Genomic DNA, 18,994 nt, shown 5'->3' on the forward strand with positions numbered 1-18,994 from the left:
GAGCCCCCCTCTTATGGGGGCAACACCTATGAAGGGGGAGTTAGCGTGCACGGGGCAGCGAATTTGTCTCTGCCCCTCCACCACTTTTTTTTTTTTCTGGACCGAATCTCCCCGTCTGGGTCGTTCAGCCGTCTCCCTCTGGGCTTCCTGTTAGCCGCCTAGCAAGGGGAGGGGGTATCTTGATCCGTCCCCCCCTTAATCAGTGCACAACTGCTTCCGATGGAAATAGATCGGGCTCTGGGAACACGGGAAAGCTGATGGTATTTCCAGTTCGCAGCCTCCGTAGAGAGCCTAAGGCAACTGTTCAATCTCAGTATCTCTGAGAGGAGAGGGCTGCAGAGACCACAGGCACGTGGCCGCAGAGGCCTGTGAGTAAGGTTCTAGACCTCACAGGGCAGCAACATTTCCTCCTTTGCTACTTGCTCTCTCTGGACGAGCTCTCCTTCTGCTTTTCCCTTGGGGCTGCCTTCTGCCCATGAAGCAAGGGGAGGATGACTTTAAAAAAAAATTTTTTTTAATGTTTATTTATTTTTGAGAGAGAAAGAGAGACAGAGTGTGAGCAGGAGAGGGGCAGAGAGAGAGAGGGAGACACAGAATCCGAAGCAGGCTCCAGGCTCCGAGCTGTCAGCACAGAGGCCGACGAGGGGCTCGAACTCACGGACCGCGAGATCATGACCTGAGCCGAAGTCGGCCGCTCAACCGACTGAGCCACCCAGGCGCCCCTGGGGAGGATGACTGTTTATCCAGCGCCCTGATGTCAGACTCCCTCCACGGAAAATAGGCCAGGGTCTCGGGAAATGGAAACATTTCGGTGTCTCTACTCCCCAGCTTCTGTGAAGACACAACTGGCAGCTAAAGAACCCCCGTCTATCCAAGGGAGACCAGAAGGGAGCCCGAAGCCTAGACTGAACAGGGCAGAGAGAAGACAGAATGCAGGAGAGTGTGTAGACAGTGTGTTGATCCTTGGGGAAAGAGGATCAGTCAGGTTAGGAGAAGTCTGAATCCAATCCTTGATTTCTGGCTTCTGCTTCTATCCTCCTGAAACTCGTGACCACGTCTTTCACGTTTGACACTCCATCGAGTCACTGCCAAAGATGCAAAAATTCATCCTGGCTCATTCATGTTAGAAATCAAGCGAGATAGGGTCCACTTGTCCATGGTCGACTGGGCAGAAAGGGGAAATCGTTACCTACATCCTTCACTCTAGCTCAGCAAAGCCCCGAACACCACTCCTTTTATTTATATACTCGGGATTGTTGTAATCACATAATCTTTTTCACAGTCTTCCGAGAGATCATCTTCGAGGTGATGTAAGTAACCGTGCATATTGATGTGCACGCCAACGTGTGTATGAGAGGGATTTATAAAACAGTTCATTACCCTCGTACAAAAATTACTAAGGCAGGCTTATCACAAGCTCTAGAAGACAGGGAAATTGGAAGTGGGGGGGGGTGGTGGTGGGGAGTTGCGTCTTGCCCGGGCAGCCTTTTTCTGACCCCGCCTCTGTTAACCAATCTCGGGTAAATCTGGGGATGTTGGTTCCCCAACCTCGTGTCCACCGTGGACCCCTAGTTAGTTAGCTAAGGGCCGTGAGGCTCAGGCTGGTGATGAAATACAATGCAGCCATGCCAAGGGGCAGCCGGAACGCAGACCGGTCCCGTGCCACTTCAAGGAGCGGGCCCGGCCAACTTGAATCCCAACCAGGAAGGAAGAATGAACACTTGGGTCTGCCTCACAAAGCACCCTGGGAAGCCAGGTCCCCGGTGAGGTGGGCTTGGGATGGTAAAGGCCAGGAGAGCGCTGAGCCGCCAGCCTGGCCGAGCCCTCCCTAACCTGCTGGTTCCGGGGGGGGGGGGGGCGTGCGCTCTCCCCTGGGGATGGGAAGGGGGCCGGGTCCCTTTGCGTTTACACAGCCGAGTGGTACAGAGAAGCTATTTACCACAGCATTCTGCTGGAAAGAAAGTGGATGGCGTGCGATCGGAAGGAATGGCATCTTACAACTAACAAAAGAAAGAAAATGGAAGCATAATTACCAATTCGCAAAGCCAAGCAATTTGATTTGCTTCTCAGGAGTCCGTGGTTCACTGGTGGTTAGGTATGCGCCTTCTCCCGAGCTTCAAGCCAGCTTTAGCGCTCGCGACTATTATCTCAGCTCATCTACCTGTTTACTTTCCCAGGACTGGTATTTGTTTCTTCTCACAGTACGTGACGTTTTATTATTCAGGTCCTGTGTACCTCTACTCAGCGGTAAAGACACCGTGGGCATCGCGCCTCGATGTCCCTCTTCTGAGACAGGGATGTTCTGGGAGTACACACTGCCCACGGAAGTCTGTTTCTTGCACCTGACTCCCAAGTGGTTCTTGTGGCCCGTGAGAAGGGAATAGCAGATCCTGTCACATTCTTAGACTGTTCCTGGGACCGTGGGCCCCCCCCCCGCGTGCATTCAGTCCCAACCCTCGGTTCACAAGAGCAGTACTGGCTTTGAGGCAAAGCTCCAGGCCAGCGTTCTGGGCTCGGCCTCAAGCTTCTTTTCTCACTGCTGTGGCTCCGCCTTTGCGTTTAATTTAGATGACCCCAGGGGCGCCTGGGTGGCTCAGTCAGTTAAGTGTCCGACGTCGGCTCAGGTCGTGATCTCGTGGTCTGTGAGTTCGAGCCCCACGCCGGGCCCTGCGCTGACAGCTCAGAGCCTGGAGCCCGCTTTGGATTCTGTGTCTCCTTCTCTCTCTGTCCTTCCCCCGCTCATGTTCTGCCTCTCTCTCAAAAATGAATAAACATTAAAAAATATAATTTAGATAACCTCAACGTTTCTAAACATGGGACCCAATCCTGCTCTTGATAATTTATCAAGTACCTTTCATTGGTCGGGGGGTGGAGGTGGGTGAATCATAGGTTTGAAATGTTACTATGAGGTTCTGGAAGAATCCCTGAAATAGCTCTGGATCACCAACCCTCATCCTCCCCCTTTTATGTACCCCATCTTCTCTGACATACACAACTCTCCTTCCTCCCAGAGTCGATGAAGAAGTGCTCGTTGCTTGTAGCTTTATTACCTACCTGTTTCCCCAATTATGAGCCCAACTCAGAGAAGCCAGGTCAGATACAGCTCTCAAAACTTCCCACAAGGGACTGAGGGTCCCAAGACAGTGCCAAAGGAATGTCAGTTAAAGACCATTCGGGTCACTGCTCACAAAGCAGGATCCTAGAGGGGGTGCCTGGGTGGCTCAGTCACTTAAGCATCTGACTTCAGCTCAGGTCATCAGCTCATGGTTTGTGAGTTCAAGCCCCGCGTCGGCTCAGGTCATGATCTCACAGTGCGTGGGTTTGAGCCCCGCGTCGGGGTCTGTGCTGACAGCTCAGAGCCTGGAGCCTGCTTCCGATTCTGGGTCTCCCTCTCTCTCTCCCTCCGTCCCTTCCCTTCTCAGGCTCTGTCTCTCTGTCTCTCACAAATAAACATATCTGCCCAGAAAAAGGATGCCTTAGCACAGACCCAACTGCCTGCATTCCTTGTATCCGATTTTGTCTTGCTTCCAGCTCATATTTATGCTTCCTCCTTTTCTGCTCGGCCTTGTACATGAGTAAAAAGAAAATAGACCTTTGCAGGCGCCTGGATGGCTCAGTGGGTTAAGCATCCAATTCTTGGTTTTGGCTCAGGTCATGATCTCACAGTTCATGGGTTCGAGCCCTGCATCAGGCTCTGCGCGGACGGTGTGGAGCCTGCTTGGGATTCTGTTGGCCCCTCTCCTGCTCTCTCTCTCTCTCAAATAAATAAACATTAAAAAATTAAAAAAAAAAAAAAAAGAAAATAGACTTTCATACTAGCAGGCTCTGGATTGAAATTCTGGCTTTTCCACTTACAAATGTGTGTGACCTTAAGCAATTATCTCTACCTTAGAAGCCTTAGTTTCTGCACCGCTGAAGCAGAAGCATATCATCTACCTCTCAAAGCCGTCTCTGGATCAAAAGAGATAACATGTGCGAAGAATACATTATAGCGCCAAGCATACAGTAGGTGCTTAAGTGCACGGCGGCCGTCATTTCACCCGAGATCAAACCACCTAATGTAAGGCTCGCTGCCGTCAAATAAGAGGACAAAGGAAATGCATATTCTGTTCTTTATATCTTTACCTAGTGGCTGATGCACGGGCAGGTCAAGGTGATGTTCAAAAGTGATGCCAGGGGGGCAGTGGCTGCCTCAGTTGGCAGAGCATGAGACTCTTGATCTCAAAGTCATGAGTTCAAGCCCCACGTTGGGTGTAGAGATTACGGAAAAAAATTAAATCTTCAGAAAAAAAATAATTCTGCGGACACAACCGGTCTGCCACAGTATACCCCTTAGGTACGGTTCAGTGCACTTAAAAAAAAAATTAAGTTTATTTATTTTGAGAGAGAGCATGACCAGGGAACAGGCAGAGAGAGAGGGAGAGAGAGAATCCCAAGCAGGCTCCACACGGCCAGCGCACAGCCCCACATGGGGGCCATCTCACTCATGCACCATGGGATCGTGACCTGACACGAAATCAAGAGTCGGACACTTAACTGACTGAGTCACCTAGGTGCCCCCAGTTCAGTGCACTTCTTGAGGGACAAGGTATGCCTTGTATTTTTTTTTAAGTTTTTTTTTTAAGTAGTCTCTATATTCAACGTGGACTCGAACCCACAACCCCAAGATCAAGAGTCACATGCTTGGGGCACCTGGGGGGTTCAGCCGGTTACACAACTGACTCTTGATTTTGGCCTCAGGTTCATGATCTCAGGCTTGTGAGATTGAGCCTCGCATCAGGCTCTGTGCCGAGTGTGGAGCCTGCTTAAGATTCTCTCTCTCCCGGGGCACCTGGGTGGCTCAGTCTGTTGAGCGTCCGACTTCAGCGCAGGTCATGATCTCGCGGTTTGTGGGTTCGAGCCCCGCATCGGGCTCTGTGCGGACAGCTCAGAGCCTCGAACCTGCCTCGGATTCTGTGTCTCCCTCTCTCTCCCCTTCCCCACTTGCGCTCTGTCTCTCAAAAGTGAATAAACGCTTAAAAAAAATTTTTAAAGATTCTCTCTCTCCCTCTCTCTCTCTACACCCCCCCACCTCTTTCTCAAATAAATGAAGAAATAAACAAGAAAAAAATCTTTAAATAAAAGAGTCCCATGCTCTACCTACTGAGCCATCCAGGTGCCCCCACCTTATGTGTTTTTAGAGAAGCCAAGATCGTCCAGATACCCCCTTGAATTTGCCCAACTGCACAGCCCAGCCACAAGTGTAGTGTGGCTGCTGTATCCCTCATTTGCTAACCAAGAATCTACGAGAATGCCCCTGAGTATCTGGTCTGAGATTGTGGAGAGGGCGCCCGAAATACCTTCTTATTGCCTATTGAATGAAGTGCAGCCTCAGCCCACGGCATTCGGGTGTTTCCCACCGGTTAACTTCAACCTGCTTGCCGGGTTTATCCACCCTGCCTTCCCATTCACACCCACATTTCAACCACACTGGACTGTTTACTCCCCAAACCCGCCCCATGCGCTCCTACGCCAGTGTCTTTGCTGTTTATTTTAAAGGCCAAGTCTGAGGAAGCAGTGAGTTGGGGTACACTATGGCGGCTCTCATCTGAATCTGTCCCCAGCCCAGCCTCCCTGGATGCATGTCCGTGTCCTAGCCAGGCACCTGTTTGTATCCAGGAAGGAGTCTCGTGGTGGCAAAGGGAATGAGATCCTGACTCTTCCTAATACAGCCTGCTTAGGTCCAAAGGCGTTAACGATGTCTAATGGCCTGGGATAGTCTCAAATGAGGCCAAATTCCAGAGAAGGACCAAGGAGGGTCCTCTAAGGGGAGACTTGCCATTGAAAGAGAATGTGGTTGGGTGATCCACACTGGTAATCAGAGTCCAGCTGGGGGTAGTGGTTAGGAACACTGACTCTGGAACCAGGGACCTGGCTTCAACAGCTTGGCTCCTAAGTAGTGGGGATAATTGAATCAGCCAACTGAGAGCTGTAAGTGGCATCACCTTGATGTGGCCGGTTGTGAAGTTCGTCTCAAGAGGCAAGATTAAGCTGCCAATAGCCCAGCGGACTGGATTGAACAAATAAAGGACTGATGTGTGCCTACGTGGACCCGACTGTAGAGATACTTGGGTCTGTTTAAGGAGGAGAACTGTGAAAATTCTTTCTACCAAAACTGAGTGTGTAGAGAGGGATGTTGAAAGACAAGAGATGTTGTTGTTTTTTTTTTTTAATTGAGGTGTCATTGACATAGAACATTATATCAGCTTCGGGTGTACAACATAATGATTCAATATTTGTATATATTGAAAAATGATCACTAAAAGAAGCCTAATGGGATCCATAAGTCACAGGGAGTAGGGGTACAGCATAGGGAATATAGTCAATGGTATCACGATAGTGTTGTATGGTGACAGATGGCAGGTACATTTGTGTGAGCACAGCGTAACATGTAGACTTGTGAAGTCACGATGTTGTACATTTTAAAAAATAAATAAATAAAAGGGGAAAAAGGATTTTAAAAAAGAAAAAAATGTCTAGTTAACATTCGTCACCACAGATAGTTATGAAACATTTTTTTTCAAAGATTTAAAAGATTTTTAGAGTAATCTCTCTCTATACCCGGTGTGGGGCTTGAACTCACAAACCATGAGATCATAACCGGAGCCAAAATCAAGAGTCGGAAGCTTAACCGACCGGGCCGCCCAGGCGCCCCAAAACATTTTTTTCTTGTGATGTGAACTTTTAAGATTTAAAGAGACCTTGGGGCGCCTGGGTGGCTCGGTCGGTTAAGCATCTGGCTTCAGCTCAGGTCATGATCTCACAGTCTGTGAGTTCAAGCCCAGCGTCAGGCTCTGTGCTGACAGCTTGGAGCCTGGAGCCTGCTTCGGATTCTGTGTCTCCTTCTCTCTCTCTGCCCCTCCCCTGCTCATGCTTTCTCTCTCTCTCAAAAATAAATAAACATTAAAAAAATTTTAAGTTTCATCATGACAAGAATTAGCTTTGACAAGAAATTCCATTTAAAAGAGCCAATTGGAATTTCTATTTTTTGCAGAGCCTAGCAGTGCATAAGTTGTGTTTATTCTACCTAGTCTCTGCAAAGTTCCTTCCGAAGAGCAGTGTCCCCTTCAAATAAGAAACTGGACCAAGAAAGTTTTGAAGCAAGAAATTTTGAGGGAGAACAGAGAACTATGACCACAGGAATCACTATTGTGGAGATCCAAATACATCTACAAGTCAAATTGTGTCCTCTTAAAATGGATCTAGCCCAGTTAATTAATAACAAGGAATTCCATCCTGTTATCCAGCATAAGACTAGTTTTTAAACTTTTTAAAAAAGCTTAGCCATTTATTTTGAGAAAAAGAGAGAGAGTGTGCATACGGGAGAGGCAGGGAGAGAGGGAGAGAGAGAATCCCAAGTAGGTTTTGTGCTGTTAGCACGGAGCCAGACGAGGGGCTTGATCTCATGACCTGAACTGAAGTCAAGACTCGGAGGCTTAACCTGCTGAGCCACCCAGGCGCCCGAGCATAAGACTAGTTTTTAAAAAGGAGTCTCTGTGATTAGAGACTTACGGGCTGAGAATTCTTGTTATTCATGTGTCAGTTCTTAAATACACAAACTGTGCTTGAGTAATCAGCAAAGAGTTTACCCACTTCATCTTTCTCCCAATGGGAAGAATCACCCCAAGTCCTTTGGGTGACTTGGAAATAGGTAGTCAAGAGCTCAGGAACTCTGGCTTACCAGGGACTGAGAGATCGAGGCAGGATTATTTATTTAAAATTTTTTTTTTAATTTTTTTTTAACGTTTTATTTTATTTGTTGAGAAGAGAGAGACAGAGCATGAGCAGAGGAGGAGAGAGAAATAGGGAGACACAGAATCTGAAACAGGCTTCAGGCTCTGAGCTGTCAGCACAGAGTCCAACACGGGGCTGGAACTCACAGACCGTGAGATCATGACCTGAGCCGAAGTCGGATGCTTAACCAACTGAGTCACCCAGGTGCCCCTAAAAACTAATTTTTTTAACGTTTATTTATTTTTGGGAGGCAGAGAGAGAGCACGGGAGGAACAGAGAGAGGGCGAGACACAGACTCCAAAGCAGGCTCCAGGTTCTGAGCTGTCAGCACAGAGCCCGACGCGGGGCTCAAACCCACGAACCGTGAGATCATGACCTGAGCCGAAGTCGGACGCCCCACCAACTGAGTCACCCAGGCGCCCCTATCCAGGCAGGATTTTTGAAGTATTCATCACCTTGCAGATTCCCTTGCCTTTAATGAAGACCCACGGAAATATGTCTCTGACCTCAGTATCAGGAAAAGCCATACTTCTCTTGAACAGCTGGCTTATTCTTGTCCTGCATCAGTGGTTCTGAGAGTGTAGTCCCTGACCAACAGCACCAGTAATCCTCTGGGAACTTGTTAGAAATGCAAATATTCAGGGCGCCTGGCTGTTTCAGTCAGTACAGCATGCAACTCTTGATCTCGAGGTTGTGAGTTTGAGCCCCACGTTGGGTGTGGAGATTACTTAAAAATAAAATCTTAAAAAAATAAAACAAAGAAACGCAAATATTCAGGCCCCACCCCAGACTTACCCAAATTAGAATATCTGGAGGTGAGATCCAGCAATGTGCTTCGATAAGCCTTCCTGGTGATTTTGGACACAAGACAAAATTTGAAAACCACTGTCCTGCTCGACCGATGCCTGAGAACATCGGAGCCAAAACTGCAGACTATCTCCAGCAACTGTTTTTTAATCCCTCTCCCACCACCTTAGAGGCAGAGAAGAGTTCTGCAGCACCCTTGGATTCCCAGATCCGTGGAGATAAAGAAAAAAAAAAAAAAAAAAAAAAAAGATTTTAGCAACACTAACTGAATTGGGCTGAACCAGGAAACCCCAGCTTCAGAAAACTGGCAACGAATTTGTTCAATGCCCAACATTTACTTTGAGTTAAAAGGCGACATTAGGATCGTATTGCAGTGGCTTCATCTCCAACAAGTAGTTGGATTTGAAAAACTTGGATGATTATATTGACCAAGTATGCACTAAACACAAACAACAAAGGATTTCGCCCTTTTGTAGAGGCTAAGTGCCCTGCAACTTTAACTAGGAACAATTAGAAATTGCCATGGTTGGTGGGTGAACTGTAAGCTACTGAGTACTTGTGTGACCCCTCGCGTGAGATACTTTTCCCCTCTGAACCTCAATTCTGCTCCTGAGAAAACTAGAGGACTTGATTTCATCATCGCCAAGGTTGCTCCCGTCTCTGACATCCTGGAATTCTGGAACTCTAGAGATCCAAGAACACCACTGCTCCAGCAGTGCCCCCAACACCACTGCTGTCTCCTAACCTCTCCCGACCAGGAAGAAGAAAGGCACGCTGGTAGCTGAAGCCTCCTGAAAGCACGCCTGAGATGTGTGGAACTCAGATAATTTTGGAAATCACACGCCAAGAGTTTGTTTCTTACTACCCAGTGCCGTGTGGCCATCAGCCAAGGTGTGAATTGGAAGATAGTTTGCTCTTTGCCACATGACACACAGGAATCCCAGAGAGATTCTGTCATTGGCTTGTGAGAACCAGATAATGGACCAACTGTATAGAGCCAGCCCAGCGCATGACATTACTTGTGTGTATTCTTAAAAGCTAAGGGGGTTGGGTTTATCCAAACACTTCCCCTCCCCCACCGCCATCAGAAACAGTTATTTGGCTGAGTAAGTCAAGCTGTGGAGGTAATTTCACAAAGGGTGGGGGGATTGGTGTGGTTTGGGGGGCCCGAATTAACCAGATAATTGGTTCGATTCATCCGGTTCGCTTTCCCTGTAGGATTTATTGCACGTACTCTGTCAGGTATAAAGAGCAATCCTGACTTGCCCCTCCTGATCACTGGCTAGCCAAATACTTTGCCGTTTTTCATTTCACTTCCCAGACTACCTCTGATATGGACATATTTATAAAAACCTCGCTACACAGAGTTTTCTCGTAGCCGAGAGATCATCCTTTGCACTGGATCATTTCAGAGACGATTTCTCAGCAGGTGATATATTAAATGCCTTCAAATGGTTGGCCTCCCACTACCAAACACCCCCCCCCCACCCCACATACACACACGGAAAGCACATACTTCCATTGTCTGCAACAAGGGGTTTTTCTGACTGGTACTAAGGTGATTGCCTTAATTTTCTTCTTCCTCCAGCTGATGGAAACATCATCTACCTGCCTGTCATCTCTGGAGCAACCCACAGCATTCCTACATTTGAAATGAATGACTCTCATTCTTACAAGTCCTTTTGTGTCAGGACCTCTGAGCAGCGTCCTGTATTACTCCGTTTTGCAACAAGGCAGGCTCATTATGGCCATTTCTGAAGAGAGAAACCCTCAGCAGCATTTACAAACGTATGGGGCATTAAAACAGACAGTCAAACAGCTAGAGCTGCTTGATTAGGACATTTAGAGACAGAGCAACTGGTGGTTTGCCTGGATTTTTCGTCTCTGAAAGGTTGCGTGGATATTCTGTGGCACGGCCCCCGTAATGTGCATGGTGGGGGATTACTGTGTGTCAGAGCTGGGCGATAACTAGGGTCGCCTGAATGATTCCTGCTTGCAAATGACATCAGCCCTGTCAAAGTGGGAATGATTTGTTGCTTCAGCGCCTCTCTGATATTAAATCTAGAGGGGTGGATTCAAGTTAGTGCTTCAGAGGACACACATACCTATTTCTCACGTAAAGGAACATGCAGTAGACCATCTTCTGATTGCAGAGAAATGAATGAGTCCGGGGAGAAAATGGACGACGCCCATGTAGATTTTCGTGGCCAGACATGGAAACAAGGTGATTCTAATAAACAATAAGTATTATTTTATAATATCTAATTATTCATAAGATTCCCCAACAGGGAAGAACAAGCAACTGCAGAGCATTTCCCCAACCCCCCTCCCTCTGTCACGGAAACGCCAATAAAACTCCTCCACCTCCCACCCTTCAATGCCAGATCGGTAAGCATTTAGCCAAGCATGCTGGGAGACACAGAACAACTGAAGGAAAGGAGTATCCGGGTGTCTTGAATTTGCTTGCCATTCTGCTCTGTTCCACCATCTCGTTACTAGACGTAGGCATTAGACGTGACAATCAGCCACATTTAAACTGAGCAGAAGAAATATCAAAGGCAGAGCCCTCAGAAGAAATGTCTCAAAGACAGCTTCAGTCACCTAATCAGACTTTAATTCCAATCACAAATGACACAGACTCGTCAAGCTCTGTCGTTCCTAATGATACCACAAATAAAGGACGGACCGGAGACAACTCTCCAGGAATAGAAGCTTTGTGTGCTATCTACATCACTTATGCTGTGATCATTTCAGTGGGCATCCTTGGAAATGCTATTCTCATCAAAGTCTTTTTCAAGACTAAATCCATGCAAACAGTTCCAAATATTTTCATCACCAGCCTGGCTTTTGGAGATCTTTTACTTCTGCTAACTTGTGTGCCGGTGGATGCAACACACTACCTTGCGGAAGGATGGCTGTTCGGAAGAATTGGCTGTAAGGTGCTTTCTTTCATCCGGCTCACTTCTGTCGGTGTATCAGTGTTCACGTTAACAATTCTCAGCGCTGACAGGTGGGTTGCTTTTCTCAGTTTTATTTGCTAGGATGTGAAATTAACCAAAAAAAAAAAAAAAAAAAAGAAGAAGAAGAAGAAAGAAAGGAACGCTTGTACTCAGCATTCATCGGCTACTGTTCTGCTTTTCTTACAGTCTGTAACGTAGATGTAAGATTGGAAAACCGGGGAGTGGGGGGGGGGCAATTAAAATAAAAGTTGGTGTGAGAAGGTTAGAATTCCTGGGTTAGCATCGGAGGAAAGGCTGGAATTGTATGCTTTGGGAATAATTTATTCTCTTTGGAGTGTAATTGTTTGCTTGAAACAATACTGAACCGTGTGTGTTTCCACCCCCCCCCCCATTCAGTTTATTTATTAAGTAAGGCAAATTGTTCCAGGTGGAAAAGAAAAACAATTCATGCTTTATACATTAGTGCAGCCTAGTGGTACAATATGGTCAACATTAAAACATCAGCATAGGTGTGAAATTGACCACATACACATGCATCTAATTTACTTGAAATTCATCAAATTAACCAATGGCAGAAAAAACGGTGAGGTTTTCGGCTGCCTGGTAACTTAATGTAATGTCACCACCTAATTGTATTTGTTTTCTCTATAGGCATTCAATGACATTCTTGTTTCCGGAGAAATAAATTAATCCGGTTGACTTTTAGAGCTCTGTGGATAGAGCGTGTGAGAACCTCCGGCAGTCAGGGTATTCCGGCTCCGTTAGGATATTTTCAGTCTAAGTACTGTGTTTTTCTGTGTTCCTATTGTAGAATAACTGTGAAAGCATGAAAAAATTTTTGAGGCTCCAAATGTTCAGATTCTGGAATCAGAGAAGAGGAAAAGCTTTCCCTGTGTCTTTTATGGATTTTTGCTTTGACTGTTTTTATATCGTATTCAAGTGCAGATTTACTTAAAGGCTGTAGATTTTAAGGCGAATTTGTCAGCATAAAGACATCTTTGCATGGGCACGGGGTGTCCAATTTCACCCTTGCCTTGCTCTAAATTTACCTACAGATCGGCTCGGGCAACAAATTAGCACGTATGAACAGGGGAGAAATTAACCCTCTTCTCTTTACCGCACAAACTCATGGAATTCTTTCCTAGGAAGGTTGATGACTGCTCACTCACGAAGGAAGGAGAATTAGGTTTAACCTCAGTCACTTATACAAAAAGGAAATCTTTTAGAACCCATAAGGTGATACGCAGGTAATGAGTTACTCTCAATCATACAAAGAAATCATGCTGAAAAAAATGTATTCGTCCTAAACAGAGGATCTACACACAAAATTATAAAATTGCAAATCTGAAATAGTTCCTCTTAGTGAATAAGAGAAAAGGTGATCGGCAGAAACATAAAATCCTGGGGTGTATTGTGTATTAGTTATTGAAATCATAACTCATTCAGTTGCTTAATGTTGACCTGGTCATATACATGTGTATAGGAGGCAGAACTGGATGGCCACTGAGATCACTTTTAGCCCTAAGACTCTGTAGTTTTGATATGTATTTTGACCTCTGCCTATGGTTATTTGTTTCCAGATACAAGGCAGTTGTGAAGCCCCTAGAGCGACAGCCCTCCAATGCCATTCTGAAGACCTGTGCCAAAGCTGGCTGCGTCTGGATCGTGTCCATGATCATTGCTCTACCAGAGGCTATATTTTCAAACGTGTATACTTTTCAAGATCCCAACAAAAATATGTCACTTGAAGCGTGTACCTCCTATCCTGTTTCCGAGAAGCTCATGCAAGAGATACATTCTCTGCTATGCTTCTTGGTGTTCTACATTATCCCACTCTCAATTATCTCTGTCTATTATTCTCTGATTGCTAGGACCCTTTACAAAAGCACCCTGAACATACCTACTGAGGAACAAAGCCATGCCCGCAAGCAGGTATGTATTAATCAGGACTCATGCATGACTTTAGAAATGAAATTCCTACTTTTGCACCTGCGAGCAATAACTACGATAGCGGGATAGTAATTTTGCTATGGTCACGGACCCTGGAGTCTGTCAGACTGTCATTCTGGCTCTGTCACGTACTAGCTGTGCAGTCTTGGGCAAGTGACTTAACCTCTCTGAGCCTCGGTTTCCTTGCCTGCAAAATGAAGATGGGGGCTGGGTGAAGTATACGAAATACTTAGCACAGTTCCCGGTGCATCGTAAGCAGTCGATAAGTGGCGGGATTGCTATTGTTAGACAGGGGACAGCTGAAGTTTGGGAGCTGTCAAAATTATTTACACCATCGAGTAGTGATGAACAGCACACAAGGTGAGACTATGAAGTGAAGCATCTTTTGCTTTAGAAAGTGTAACAGAATGACAAAAACACAGGATGATAGAACTGGCAAGGAGCCCTGATATTATTCGATGCAAACCACTTGCAAACCAACCGGCTTATTCAGATGAGCAAGCCGAGGGCTCAAGGGACGAGGTAAGTGCCAGTGGCAAGAGAACACAGTGACTCACAGAAGTTTGATTAAGACCATTGCAAGAGCCGGTGTGCCCTCCTTCCCTAAAGATGAACAGAATAAAAAGAATGTTGCCAAAACATTGTTCCATTTGATTAAAAACACACCAACAGGATTTCTATTTTTCCTGGGGGGCGGGGGGGGGGGAGGCTATTCTTGACCAGTCCATTCAGTTGGTTCAACAGAGGTGCTCATGAGGCTGAAGTTGCATATTTGGTGCCCGTGTGAACAGTTCTCTTTACTCTGTGACCACAGGGACTTAACCTGGTTCATTTCCTTCATTGGTTTTCATTCCTTTGACTGTAGGGTCAGAATTCCTACAGATCACAAATAATTTTTGGCAACTTTCATAAACCCCGGAAGAACACCCTAACCTAGCCAGCCTCTGCTGAGGCAGCGAAAGCAGTTTCGTATAGCATCTCTCTGTTTTTAATTAAATTAAAATTTCAAGAATTCCACAACGCTCCTTGAGATAATCGGAGACGACCTAGAGTATCTCAAAACTGGGGCTGGGAGTCTCTGAATTAGAGCTAATGAGACCAAGATCATGGGTTACCATGCCAATTAACTGGCTGGATTCTATAGGCACGGGCTGCCTTCCCACAGATCCCAACCAACGCGTTATTTCACAAACGCATGCTCACAGGGATGCCAGCCTGTTAACTGTTCATGTCTATGTAAATCTAGAGCGTGCCTCGTTAAAATCTCTGCCAGCTAAATGATCTTTTTCTCCCCCCTGTGGTCGTTTTTCTTCCCCCCCTACAGATTGAGTCCCGGAAGAGAATTGCCAAAACTGTTTTGGTGCTGGTGGCCCTGTTTGCTCTCTGCTGGTTGCCGAATCACCTCTTGTATCTCTACCACTCATTCACTTATCAAACCTACGTGGACCCCTCGGCCATTCATTTCATTGTCACCATTTTCTCTCGGGTTCTGGCTTTCAGCAATTCCTGTGTAAACCCCTTCGCTCTGTACTGGCTGAGCAAAACCTTCCAGCGGCATTTCAAAGCTCAGTTATTCTGTTGCAAGGCAGGGCCGCCCGACCCTCCTCCTGCCGAGACCCCTCTTAACAACCTGGCAGTGATGGGAAGGGTCCCCGGCGCTACAAGCACGCAGGTGTCTGAAATTAGCGTGACCTTGTTCACTGGGTGTAGTGCGAAGAAGGAAGATGACAGAGTCTAGCGTTTCAATTAAAAACGGTATTTTTCCTCCCAGCATGAGTATCCGACTCTGAGCTGTGAGTAGGTGGATGGTGTCAGGATTTTTGTTGTTTGTGCATTGTGCTGAAATCCTAGGAGTGAGAGATCCCTATAAAGGAAAGGACAAACCATGATATTTTTTTTTTTCAATGTACAAACGTTAACGTTACCGGGCTTTCTAAATAAAATGAAGCCCCACTAGGTGTCAAAAGACACGTTTGTAAGTCGGCAGGTCCCACGGGACCTCGGATGGGAGAGAAGGTGAAATGAACGGGATGACACTGGAAAATCCAACGTGTTCCCGTCACATCTACGCTTCTCATTTCTCGTATACTCCTGTGATTTGCATAACACTGTGTCTGTGTTCAGTATGCGGTGCAAATCTAGAGATTCTGCTTTGTGTATGAAAGGGGGATCAGATAGAAATAAAACGTCTGCAGTTTTCTTGCAAAACAAAGTCCTTAAAAAATAAAGCTTCGCAGGTGTGTTCGACTGCTCTTTCCCATTAATCTCTGTCCCATCGTAACTAAAACTCTGCGATTCCAGTGAAAATGTTTTGGGGTCAGTGACTATAACGTACCGAGTAAGGATCTGGGGCAGGGTGTTTGTCTGACTGGGTCAACACTTACTGACTTATTAGCTCCACTTACAACCAGCATCGATCGATAATGGAGCACATTTGTGCTCCACAATGTGAAGAACTCGCCGTACTCACGGGCAGGAGAAGTGGCCACGCTTATTGTCATCGGAAGGCCCCAGAGAAGGACCCCTGTCGAAAACCCCGTGGACCAGCCAGTGTCTGAAATTCTTCCTTTAAGGAAATTCATTTCTCTCTGGTAAGCAGTGCCCTCTTTCTAAAAAGTGGAGAAGTACCACGCGAAATCCTTCACATCTGGGCGTGCAGTTGTTGCCAGATCATCTTCCTGCTTGACTTCTTTAAACCCGATGGGTGCCTGAGTCCTGTAAGAGCGTGGCCTGATTAACCTCTGCCCTTGGAAATCAGATAGAAGGTTCTGAATTTCTGTCCTCTGCTCCTACTCGCTAACGCTCGAAGCTTAAGAATTGTTATGTCAAACAAACTGTTGTCAATAGATGTGTCAGATTTAGATTTGTGGTTTTAGGAAATGTTTCCTTGGGGCAAATTAAAGGATATGTTTGGCGCTTTCGTTAAATCCGTATCTCCAAAGCCTTGATTGTGGAGTGTGCTTTTGGTAGTTTTGAGCTTTCTGTAAATGGCTCGTGTAGTTGTGAACTTTTGCTGATGATGTGGCTCCAAAAAGGGAACGCGTTATCAACACTAAACTTTCCATGTGTGTGACATTGTTTTACTTGGCGGGGGGGGGGGGGGGGTGCCAATATTGTGTTAGTGTTAAGTTGGACATCGTAATAAGTGGTGGGAAATAAATATCAAATAAAGTTTTAAATGACTCTGCGTAAGTTTATATTTTAAAAACAATAGTTCTGACAGGGGCACGTGGGTGGCTCAGTGGATTAAGCATCCGCCTCTTGATTTCGGCTCAGGTCATGATCTCGCAGTCTGTGAGTGCAAGCCCCATGTCGGGCTCTGCGCTGGCAGTGTGGACCCTACTTGGGATTCTCTCTCTCTCCCTCTCAAAGAAACTTAAAAAAACAAAATACAAATAAGAAAAAACAATAGTTCCGGAGGAATATAACTGAGAACCCATTTTAATCAGAAAATTTAAGTTATTTGCATGTCACAAAACTCCCAGGTGTTTTACGATTTCCTCACTCTTGAGTAAAAACTACGTCTTTACTCTTCCAAGCATGGCATTTTAGAAATAACTGATAAAAGTACCAGATAACAAAAGCCAAGAAAGCTGTTTAGCAGTTGGTGAAACTAGAACTCAAAGAACGTTCATTTTCCTCACTCTTAGTAACTCAGGTGTGACTCAGGGATCTGATATAAAATCATTCCCTAAATGGTTTTATAGGGCATCGCCCCCCATCCAGAGTTGGGGAATTGAGATTAAAATCCATGGCTTTGTTTTGATTTTTTTTTTTTGGAGGGGGTGGCCTCCCTCTCTCTCTCCCTCTCTCTCTCTGTTTCTAACAGATGATCCTTATCAGAGTGAACCTTTTAAGTAGGTCCCAATAGCCACAATTTCTTTCACACTGCCTATTGTGGTTCCAGGAATGTTACTATGGAAGACTTCATTTCTCTGGAGAGGGTCCCAAATGGGGAAAAGCTTGGGGTACATGAAAAACAAATTCTGTATACTTCCCAATTTTGCTCAGGGTGTGCCCTGACCCGAGACTTCGAATAAACAACCATAATAATACGCTACAAAGCAGGAAAACAAAGTCACAAACGTAGGTATGACCGAAATGTGCAATGGTAAGTCTTTGTCTTTGACGTGGAAAGTGCCAGAAAACATTTAACACTGGCATACCCACCGAAGGTAGCAAATTTGGGTTAGAAGGATTTCTGCAGTGTCAACCATCGCAGGTCAGGGATCCATCTCTCTTTTTGTCAAAAGGAGTTCCTTTTATTTCCACTGTATGTTGAGATTACAGGAAGCAGGGACAGGAAAACTCCTGAAGAGAGCGAGCTTGAAGAGGCCATTAAAAAATATGGATATAGTTTGGTACAGGCCAGTAATTTTCCAGAGTTCCTGAGCCAGGTAGGAGATTTCTCCGGCTGAGAAGTCTGCTTTTACAAATTAATGTACTCTTATCCACCAAGAAGGCCATGACCTATTAGGCCAAGAGCGCAGCACAGATCGCCCCTAAAAAGATGAAGAAGACGTTCAGAGAGAAGCTGGCTGTCTGGGTCCTGAGAACTGGCTCAGCTTCCTGGGTCCAGCAGCTTCTTCCTGGTTCCCTCGTGAGACCCCGCTACATTCCCATCCTGGAACTTCAGGAGCTATCCTCCTCCTCCTCCTAGATCGGTATTTTTTGCTTGTTACCTTGAGTGTTTCTATGACTTGCCAAAAAAACTTGAAAAAGACGGGTCACGAACACAGAGATGCTTACAGATTCCCTCGGTTACCAGGGAGTCAATTCTACGGGCACACAGGGAACTAAGAACCAGGAACCAGGCCTCATAGAGACAACAGCGTGGTTAAAACGAAACAAGACAACGGTCAGGTCTCGTGGTCGAACCGAAGGCCACTGTAGGTACAAGGGTGCGTGCCTCCCAACACCACTGCTCCACTATCGCGGTCACCCGGTGAGCCTGTGTCACTGCCTCAGCTTCTCCTCCCGCTCCTGGGGAACTTCACAGCAGGCCCCTGTGCCATTACCTTCCCTGTGTGGGCCTCCCGCCCTCCGTGTTACTCTGACCGTGTCCCTGCCGGTTCCGGACTCGTTCCTGTCCCTGGGAGAGGTTGTTATTGGCTCATACGGCCAAATTCGGTCTAGAATGCAGGGCTCCCCTGCCAGGTCACCGGGCAGCCTGGGGGCCATGCTGGCTGGGTCACAGCGGACCCAGGCCTAAGGGACCATTTTGGCCACCTGTTCAGAGGGGCCCATGGATACAGCAGGCATCCAGTGGGTCACGTGCGGTAGCAGGGCTGTGTAGCATATTATCACCTATGCTGTGAACTCAGGAATGAAATCGGACCCCAATAACACATTGCTGAAAACAGCTGTACACTATTTTGGGATCCAGGAAGAAATACTTAGCAACGCTTAAATAAGTGAGCCTAATAAAACTCATGTTGTCTATATCATAAAGACACAAGCGACTCCAGTTCTCCGATGGTCCCCAACAGCACGAGAACTTCATG

At 46.4% G+C, this 18,994-nt stretch overlaps 1 protein-coding gene across 1 annotated transcript; it reads left to right on the top strand.

Moving 5' to 3' along the window:
* The first annotated feature begins 11,080 nt into the window (after positions 1 to 11,080).
* On the top strand, positions 11,081 to 16,672 carry BRS3 (bombesin receptor subtype 3). The gene is made up of 3 exons (XM_043570052.1): positions 11,081 to 11,590; positions 13,121 to 13,472; positions 14,815 to 16,672. Exons 1-3 carry the CDS (start codon positions 11,157 to 11,159, stop codon positions 15,226 to 15,228), a joined length of 1,200 nt encoding a protein of 399 aa, XP_043425987.1. The 5' UTR covers positions 11,081 to 11,156; the 3' UTR covers positions 15,229 to 16,672.
* Positions 16,673 to 18,994: the final 2,322 nt, after the last annotated feature.

Source organism: Prionailurus bengalensis, chromosome X (assembly GCF_016509475.1).
Source record: "Prionailurus bengalensis isolate Pbe53 chromosome X, Fcat_Pben_1.1_paternal_pri, whole genome shotgun sequence".
Lineage (NCBI taxonomy): Eukaryota > Metazoa > Chordata > Mammalia > Carnivora > Felidae > Prionailurus > Prionailurus bengalensis.